General features: G+C 34.6%; 1 protein-coding gene across 2 annotated transcripts; it reads right to left on the bottom strand.

Annotated features, from left to right (window-relative positions):
- Positions 1-1,203: 1,203 nt before the first annotated feature.
- Positions 1,204-8,928, bottom strand: LOC124932315 (rhomboid-like protein 19). 2 transcript variants are annotated; one of them, XM_047472933.1, is made up of 8 exons: positions 8,747-8,928; positions 8,449-8,576; positions 7,745-7,805; positions 7,469-7,635; positions 2,386-2,491; positions 2,107-2,309; positions 1,877-2,014; positions 1,204-1,572 (listed from the first exon to the last, which is right to left on the bottom strand). In XM_047472933.1, exons 1-8 carry the CDS (start codon positions 8,759-8,761, stop codon positions 1,467-1,469), a joined length of 924 nt encoding a protein of 307 aa, XP_047328889.1. In that variant the 5' UTR covers positions 8,762-8,928; the 3' UTR covers positions 1,204-1,466. The 2 variants fall into 2 exon arrangements, with proteins under 2 accessions (XP_047328889.1, XP_047328890.1); XM_047472934.1 differs by having other exon boundaries at positions 8,449-8,573; positions 8,747-8,927.
- Between the last annotated feature and the right edge of the window lie 1,531 nt (positions 8,929-10,459).

The following is a 10,459-nucleotide window of genomic DNA, read 5'->3' as shown; positions in this document are numbered from 1 at the left end:
CTATCGCGGAGGAACCCAGACGGAACACTCCACGTCCGCTTTAACGCACAAAACGGCGTCGTTTTACGTATGGTTTATCTTCTTTCTCGTGATGAAGAACATATAAGGATGAATCCCATCTTTGATTTGTCAAAGATGGAACTTCGTCGATAGTTCACCATTTCGGCTGATTAGAAAGTTGAAATTATCACCCTACCACGGTAATCATTTCGCATACGATCATAGTCTTCATTGTAGCCTGATCGGGCAAGTTGAATCAAGAACATAAAAAACACCATTGATGGTTTTGACTAAATCCGATCAACTTGCTTCCTGAACCGATTTTGGAAGGCTATAAACCGTCTCCCTTGATGAATCTGAAGGCACCCACTTGAAGAACAAGAGACCACATTTTATCTAACTTATTCCCATTACAGGATTGAACAAGACCACAATGATCATGTTGTTGGTGAGTCACAATTCGTTGTTGATGAGTCAGAGTCATTGATGAGACTGTTCATTTAACTTAATACAATCAGTTTCCTACTTATTACTTCTTTATTCAAAATAAACTTAGATTTTCAAATGATCTTGTACCATACAAGCCATTTCTTGATAGGATTACATATCCAATTACTATTGAAAAGATTCTTTTGCAAGAGCCGCAACTAGAAATACCAACAGGTTTTTTTTATCTTCTAACAAAAGAACATCTATGTTTCGTGTTCCACCAAAGCTAGAATTTGATATCCAAAATAGTGTTTCGAATTTTTCATGTTCATGTACAGTATCTAATCACTTTTTGTAAATCAGATTCAAAAACCGTATTTTGGATTCACTTCTCTTTTCAAATATCAACTCGATATATTTCCACCAAATGTTCGGTCATAAATCAATTTATTATTTCTTCTTTTTTAATTTAAAAAGTTAACAATTTTTCTCATTTTCACGATCTTACCTCAACTTAAGAGGTTCTTATTTCATGATAATCTTAGCAGTACAGTGGTAGAAATATATATGAGGAGACTTGCCCTTTATTTTGTAGTGTTTTCTCTTTCCCTTATTTATTTATGGCTGGTTAATCCAATTTTTAGTGGCTAATAGACCATTATCATTTCATTTCATTTTTCATCAGCCATTGAATCTTCTACCTTTGGTATCTTCTACCTTTGGTGCTAGTCATCCTTCCACATTCCTATGTTGTACCTACCAAATCAAATTTTGAAACTAAGTAATTTAACACTTCCAAGTCCATATCCTAGTGAAAGACAAGTTATTTATGCAGAAAACTACACGTGGGAAAAGAATAAAAACAGTGTAAAAACAACAGAGAGCATACCCGATACACCAAACAGACACACCACAAAACTTTCCAAATCCCGAGAAATAAACCGAATTGATACGATTAAAGTGAAACCTCTCCAGAAAACCTGTAAATATATTGATACATTTTGCATGAATGTACATAACAAGTAATTGTGGTGGTTTCAGACATTATCTATGGCATCGTCCTTCTTCGAATCTTCTCCTCTACCTCCAGAGCCCAACCTCTCCGTGGCTAATCTCTCTTCAAGTGCTCGAGCGCCTCTTTCTCTGTAACCCCAGAAAAAGGAAAACAAGCTCTTTAAAGTATCGGTACAATTGTTATAAAAAGTATATCATCAACTTTCTTTTCATTCTTGTAGAAAAAATATCTACACCAAATGAGTAATTTGTTACACAGAAAATAGACTTATGTCCCAGTATTATCATGATCATAAGAAACAAATATCTATACTGAATGAAGAAAAAAATAATTTGTATACGAAATGAAGCAACGTAAATCACCCTATAATCTGAATTATTGTCCAAAAGAGAATTTAAAAGATGATTACATGGTAAGACAAAGACTGTATACCTTCTTCTTGAAGCTTCAATGGGATCAGAACCAGGCAAGGAAGTGGCACCCAAAGTGTATCCCTCATCCTCACTGGAATTTTCATTTCTTCCACATAGAAGCCGATGAAATACTGAAGCAACGGGGTCAATTACTGGTCTAAGCAAGAGGAAAAAGAGGAAAAAGTCAGCAAAAATCAAATTATAACTTTTTATCAATCAGACCAAAACCAAGTATTTGAGCTATTTAACCTAACAAATTCTGGGAAGAATGATGAAAATGCAAATTCATCGCTTGGGTCACCGCGAATCTTAGCCTCTGGTTTCTTCTGTAGGTATCGTAAGTAAATCCAGCTCATATATGTTCCGAAAATCACCAGTGGAAGATATGATGCTGCGTCAATTGTAAACGGGCTCACAATAATAGCCACCATTAACATGATTGAAGGCAGCCACTGCAGACAGTAGAAAATTACGAAAAATTGATAAACAATATTTAATTAAGGTCTAACATTATAAATACACCCTCACCTTTGCCTTCAATCGTAACAAAGATAGTTCTTGATCAGGTATAATTTGCTTGATGCCAACTAAAAACCCGGCAAGGATACCATTAAATCCAGAAACAGGCAAATAACTGACAGAAGAGGCCAAAATAATTATAAGTACTAATTTCAGGGTAATTCTGTATTACTTCTTCATTAACATAAGATGCACATCTGCTAAAAGTCTAAACCTTAATACTACTAAATATATCTCTAACTTTAATTTTAGAAATTACTCCATAATGCTTTTTACAGGAGAGGATTCCCCTTTTGGGAGCTTTGTTGCATCAACTTCATGTTTATTTATTTTTTTCCAATGTTCTTAATTATCCTGTCCTTTGATGCTAGTGCCTATTCTGTACTGATACCAAATTATAATAGATAGAATGGCATAAGCAACAGATGAGAAGATAGAAGAATGGCAGCGAATTCATCTTTATACTAATAAAAGAATCAAATGGCGCTCAAACTAATGCATTATAGAGCAAATTAGCTCATGAGACATTTTTGGCAACTTTTTTTCCAACTTTTCATCTTTTGTTGATGTGGATACACATAGCAAGTTGTACAAATTCAAATAGACCCTCATTTTTTTCATCTCGCACTCGCATGAGTTCGTTTCCAACAACAAAAAGGGAAGCATATTGTTACGACTTGATTTGTAACTTAGTGTTTTGAGTTCTCGATTTCAAGAATCAAGTTCTTGATCTCTTACATGTTTCACAACTAAAATTATTCCAAGGGATCCTTGGAATAATTTTAGTGTCAGTCCCGAGTTCTAGGTTGTAAGCAACTTACCCAATCTTCCACAATCTTCCATGTTTCACAACTAAAATTATTCCAAGGGATCCTTGTTATTGAAAATATTCTCTAACTTAGTGCACAACCTAACAGGACCGACAAAATTGTGGGTGAACAAGACATCATGGTGCATGAGAAATGAAAAGACAAGTGCTGATCAATTGAGATGGGGCCCAAACAAAAGACCAAACTTGGCAAGATGCTGAAGTGATAAGCATTCAATGCCCGGAGATGCTAGCAACAAAGAGGCAAACAAGACAAAAGTCTCTTCGTCAGGGTCGACGAACTTCTGATGTGGGAGATGATGTTACGATCTACGAATAAGAAACAGCACCTCACACGGTCTTATGGAACACTTGGGCTAGAGATTTGGGCGGGAATTCTGTTTTTGTAGCATAACAATATTTTAATTTTGTTTTCTGTTTCCCACAAAACTGATTGTTGTTGTAACAGAATTATAACCGACTACTCTTGGGTAATTCAGCCGCTATATATGTTGATTCTCACCTCCCTTATGGGTATGAATGAAAAGCTTTGTGAAAGTTCTTAGTCTCAATTATATTTTCTGTCTTGATCCTCTATCTTGGACTATTAGGTATATTCTAGCAGTATTCTCTTCTCATCTTTGTTTCCTCTTTTCCTTTAACCTTGAATTCTCTTCTCATAATACTTCCGTTGCATTTTGATTATAGAATTCTCCACTCGGTCCCAGCGATCAAGAACTCGATTCTTGAAATGAAGAACTCAAAACGCTAAGTTACAAATTAAATCGTAACACATACAACAGAGGAAAAGGCTTCCCCTTGGCCAAACAAATCCTCCCTCAACTTGCATCCTCTGAAGTGAAGACCTACATCCTTTGTCGAATGGAAGCCTCTGAAGTGAAGACCTACATCCTTTGTCGAATGGAAGCCGCAGACACAAAGACCTTCCCCATCCAAGAGGGTGAGAGGGAATTTATGGAAAAAATTTCTCAGGTCTTGTTCGTGACGATGGACCCCATACATCAGAATAAATTAAATCAAGTGGAGCATTAGTTCGTGACGATGAGACATTGAAAGGCAATTTATGTGCTTTCCCTAACTGACAAGCTTCACAAAATGGAACATTTTTATTTCCAATTATTGGTAACATGAAACGTGAAATAAGAAATGATGTGGTTGAAGCTGATGGATGCCCCAAACGATGATGCCATGTTGTTGCTGATGATCGGGTGCCAATAAGAGCTTGTTTATTTGTAGGTGCCGGAGAAAGATAATATAGCCCGTCTTTAAGTTTGCCCCGAAGTACCTCTATCTTCGTATTGCGGTCCTTTACCGAACAATATGATGGATGAAATTCAAAGAAGACGTTATTATCGGCAGTAAAACGAGCAATGCTCAAAAGATTTTTCGATATGTGAGGTACATGCAAAATATTTCGTAAATGTAGTGGTTTTGGCACAGAATTAATCTTGGAGTTGCCAATATTAGAAATTGACAAAGACTCACCATTACCAACAATTATTTTTTCATTACCTTGATAAGGAGAATGAGTATGAAGGTTTTCCAGATCAGAAGTAATATGATCTGATGCACCCGAATCGGCGTACCAAGCGGGGTCGGAGATAACCGTTGTTGATGCCATCATTGCTGTATGAGGATTACTAGGCATAAAATTCTGATCAAATCGACGACGACAATTGGTGACTGAATGCCCAAAAATGTTACATAATTGACATTGTATATGAGCACGACAATTGTTGGAAGTGTGACCAGTTTTATCACATGTATTGCATTTTGGTCTATTATTTCCTGCGTTACGATTTTCAAAATTTTGACGATTCCCAGAAAAATTATTGTGTCCATTATAGGACTGTTTGCTAGGCCCATTATAACCATTGTTGGACCTATTATTTTTCAGCCCAATCATGCTTGACCTATCAACGCCAGACCCAAGAATGCTTTGTTCGTTAGATCCACCATGTCCATTAGAAGAGGAATATTGATGGTTTCTGAAAGAAGATGAAAAGCCTCGTGATTGCCCTTTCGAGTTCCATCCGCGACTGTTTTCTTTAATAACAACATTCGCTGATCTATTTGAGACGTTAGAATGAGAGAGTTCGAGACGTTGTTCTTGATTTAGAAGAAGCCCCGTGAGATCTTCAATGCTCACTGGTTCAACTCGTGTTGTTACAGCAACAACAAGGGAATCATATTCAGGGCCGAGGCCACTAAGAACGTAGGTAAGGAGATCCAAATCAGAGACTTTTTCGCCGATAGAGGCAAGTGAATCGGCAATAGATTTTACAGATTGCAGATAATCAGTCATACTTTTTGTTCCTTTCTTTTGAGTTTGAATAAAAGTCGTAACTGAACTAACCGTGCCCTAGATTGAGTTGCAAACATTTTCTCCAAGGCCGTCCATAGTCGAAATGACGTTTCACAAGTATCACCAACAACTTGAGCCAATATAGGTTCGGTGAGGGTGGAGAGAAGCCAACTTATGATACGTTGATCTTGTTCTTCCCATGATTCGAAAGCAGGATTGACGATCATGACTGCTTCTGAAGTTTCTTCTGCCGGAGCAAGAGTTGGGCTCGGGGCAAGAAGAGTTCCGTTGACATAAGAAAAAAGACGATTCCCCTTTAAAACGGGAATAACTTGAGATCGCCAGAGTACGAAATTTTGTTGATTCAGTTTCACAGAAATAGGCTGGAGGAAAGAAGAAGCTAATAGAGGAATATTTTTACTCTCAGCCATTACTTAGGATCGAAAAAGAAATTAATCAGAAGCTCTGATACCAAGAAGAAAGATAGTAAGAAGATAAGATAGAGAGAAGATTAGAATTGATATTGTGTATATTATTGATAAACAATAGACATATATATATACATGAAATGGGAAAATGAAAAGTCTAAGACTATGAAAAGCTAAGAATATGAAAAGCTAGAAATACGAAAAGTTTTTAAATAATAAATGAGGAATTAATTATTTGGTTTAATACCCCTTGGCCAAACAAATCCTCCCTCAACTTGCATCCTCTGAAGTGAAGACCTACATCCTTTGTCGAATGGAAGCCTCTGAAGTGAAGACCTACATCCTTTGTCGAATGGAAGCCGCAGACACAAAGACCTTCCCCATCCAAGAGGGTGAGAGGGAATTTATGGAAAAAATTTCTCAGGTCTTGTTTGAGGAAAGGGTTTTTTGGGTTTTATCAAAAAAATCCTTGTTTGATAAAAAGTAAAAAAAAATGGTTTTTAAAATTTGAAGACTAATTTGCCCTTTGACTTTAGAGGATATCGTGTAGGTGAGAGAATGATGGTTTAGAGAGAGAGGATAAAATTATAGGGTAGTTTTGGTATTTAAATGATAAAATTGTTTGATTTGATGGTTGATAAGATGTTTGAGTTTAGGGATAAAAATTGGGTTTTATCCCAAAAACCCTTTCATCAATCGAGACCTTAGTGATGAAAGAAAATTGTAGCACAAAATAAACATAGTAGATAGGAATATCAACATAACCCATTCGATAGTGGAAGTAGGCACTGTAGTTAAACCCTAGTTTAGTGTCGTGGCCTTCAAAATCCCATGACAGTGGAGCAGTTTGTGAGAGTATAAGTCAAAGAGGATGAAAATGACAACAACCTACAAGGTTTAGGGTAATGGGTGCTCTAGTACCATGTAAATCTAGGATAAATCCTTCCTTCAAAAAATAATTACCAAACTATATATATGATATTGGTACGTTACTCAACAAATCCTAAAATATAGAATTTACAAATATAGTAACTCCGTAGACATATCAACCTAGGTCCATTACAAAGCCCTCTTTGCATTTCCAAGAGCAATTTACTCCAAGTGGTTAGAGTTGTTTGTCTTCCTAACAAAAGCTAACTTATGCTTATCTAGAAAGTTGTTTTTATCATTTATTTAGTTTCTTTTAGTATTGCATATATATTGGAATAGTTAAACAATTCATAAAATATATGAAGGAAGCCTCCTACCTACAAGATTCTACAAACTCTGCAAAACCATATAAGATAATTTCCTTCATCCAAAATGGGACATGTAGCAAGAACATTGTGAGTAGTAGAATCAATAGCAAGTTCAGGCATAATCTTTGGTCGGCAATATTTTTTTATTCATGACAAAATAAAGCCAAAGGTATGAGACTATCCTATCTATGGAGACTATCTTCATATATATCTATCAAAACATTGAGGGGGTTCAAGCAAGGTCACAATTTTCCAAGAATAAAAGCAACAAAGAAAAACTCAGAATACTTACAGGTAAATTTCCTGCCTTGTAACGTAGTAGAGTGAAATAGCTGTTATAAAAACGCATACAGAAGTCAAAAGGTTCACAACAAAAATGAACTTCAGGAACTCCCTGGAACCCCATATGGGTTCTAGCAGCTTGCCTAAGAAAAGGAGACCAATAATACTAAGAATCACCTGTAAGAATGTAAATATAAGAAACCACCATTTGGAATAGAAAATTAAAAGCTAGAGTAAATGTGACAATGTCTAGAGTCATCAATAAATGCAGGCCAAGACATCATACCCCATGAGTTGATTGTTCAATATAACCAGCAGTTATGAGATTCCAACCAAAGGGAATAGTCCTACAAAATCAACATTCAAAGAGAAAGAATATCTAAATCAGCACAATGTAGCTATACTATTACGTTTAGATTTATTTTATCAGTGCTGTTATCGACTAAATTGAGGGATGTAGATTACAAGCATCAAAAGAAAATAACCACCAAAATTGCTAATATGATTAATGCTGGAAATATGACAATCCTTCAGTCAAATGGACCAAGCATGTTTTCTGATTAGAGACTCTAAGAAGTTTTGTAGAAACCCCATGTCTGGTAACTCAAAGTTACTACTGTATGGTATATTATGATTGGTAAGACCTCACCTATTAATCTTTTTCTAAACATAGTCCGCTTCTGAGATTATGCCCAAATCTCAAGTACTCGTAATAATTCTTAGCTAATTCATCCACATGAAGGCAAATAAGCTGTAGTAGCATGAGAATGTGAAAGAAATTCGAAAGGAAATCCTTTTTCCACTGTGAATTGCGTTGTTGTAAATTATCAGATCCATTGTGTTGGGGATAAAGAAACAATGAAAAGTAGTAGATCTCTTTGGATTTTAAATAATAAGTTACTAAGATGAGCACAAGGAATATCAAATACGAACACAATCAACAATCAACAATCAACAATCAACAAATGAAAAGAGTGGTAAAAAAGTAACCTGGCTGGAATAAGTGCAAGATAGATAACAGTAGATGGAATGATCTGAACAAGAACGTGTCCAGCAATAAGAACAACACAAAGTCCTTTACACAACCTTGTAAATCCAGTAAAATAGTTCGCCCCCTGCTAAACACAACTTCGTCAACCAATACAATACATAGACAATGCTCTGAGAAATCATTCATCCACAAACAATTGAAAGAATGAAAAATGAGCTCCATAAGAGTAGATTTCAGTTTCAGATCCGTTGAAAGTTAATCAAAATTGAGGATGAATTAGAGAAAGAAAGAACTTACCGCCGTGGTATTCATGAGGAATAATGATTTGCAGTACACAGTTTGAAAGCGAGAATCTGAATCTTGACGGTCAGTGAAGATGGGAAATTGATTCAGCTAACTAAATTCTTCATTTGGAAGAAAACTGATCCGCTATAGCCGGGAACACGTTTTCATCTGTGGGCGGATGACGATGCCATCGCTCATCGCGCGATTCAGAGTTTATATATTTGTATCATTTTATTTGAATTATAACCAAATTTATTAGTGAAATTTGACTGGCATCAAAGATAGCCTTATTTCATTTTTTTACCAGACATTTAATTTTATGGGCTGATTAAACTTTTTTTTTTTCCCGAAAATGCCTCATTTGCAAGACGTAATCGGATACCGTGTGAAAAGTCCACAATCGCGAGACGCAACCGGTATTCGCAAGACAAAAAAAAAAATTAGCGTCTCGCGATTGTGGACGTCTCGCGATAGGGGCAAAATCGTCCAAAGAAAAGTGTTATCAGCGCATTTAATTTTATGCGCAGGTCAAAAACTCAAATAAGACCATCTTTAATATCATTTCGTCAAATTTCCGAATTTATTACCTAATTCACTAGGTTAACAGAAAATTATTTTTTTTAAATAAATATATAATTTAATACTATAATGGTATATCCCTTTTGTAATATAAATTATTTTGGATGTGTTATGCTAATTAATTTTTATTATTATTATTACTGAATAGAGAATATAGAGAAACAAATTAGTTGATTAATTTTTAATATATTTTCGAGATATATCATAACTTGGTCACTTAATAAGATTATGAAAATCCAATTCTTTAGAATATATCATATTACTTTGGAGTGTTTCATTTAGATTTTTTTTTCCTTTCTAATTAACTGAAAAAATCAAATATTTTGTCTATAACTTCATTTATTTGCTCTAGTAAAAAATAATGATATTAAAATTTCAAACCTAAATGGAATCCCAATCTTTAGATTGGGAATTTAAACTTTTATATATAAATAAATAGAAATTAAAGAATATTAAGTTATACTAACACATTAAGTAGTTTAAATGTCAACTTTTATTACTAAGAGAATAAAAATCATGAATATATACCGACGATTACAATATAGATAACTACTAATCACGATGGTACCCCAATATCTCATCAATATTTTATTTGTCTAAATGAAATAAGAAAGAGAAAATACTAAATTATGTATGAATCGGTTAAGAGTTTCAAATTATGTATGAATCGGTTAAGAGTTTCAAAACCCGTTATCAACTATTATTCATTCTCGAATAGACGGGTATTTCAATTTTACTTCATATCACGACTCCAAACTCAATTTAAATTATCCATATCTGACCGTCTTTAAAATACCCACGAAATATTATATTTTTGAATATCAATTGGCATCCCTAAATATTATTTTGGAGAAAGGGGTCTTTTCTTTGTGTAGGAGAGTGGTCTCTCTTGATGATGTATGAAAGGAAAGATTTCACTTCATCTCTAGATATCATCAATTCTTCTATGATTGAGGACATGCATTTTTATTTTAGGTCTTTTGTCTGCGTCAAAATATTAATATGTTAAATATAATAATAATAATTAATGATCTTAATTTTAACATTAATGGAAATAGGCTAACCTCTCATAAATCAACTTTTAATTGTGGCTTCTATATACATTTTATCTTGACAGTATATCAAAAGTCTTACTATGAAACATTT

This window comes from Impatiens glandulifera, chromosome 3 (genome assembly GCF_907164915.1).
Source record: "Impatiens glandulifera chromosome 3, dImpGla2.1, whole genome shotgun sequence".
Classification (NCBI taxonomy): Eukaryota; Viridiplantae; Streptophyta; class Magnoliopsida; order Ericales; family Balsaminaceae; genus Impatiens; species Impatiens glandulifera.
This window is presented reverse-complemented; position numbering and strand designations above follow the sequence as displayed.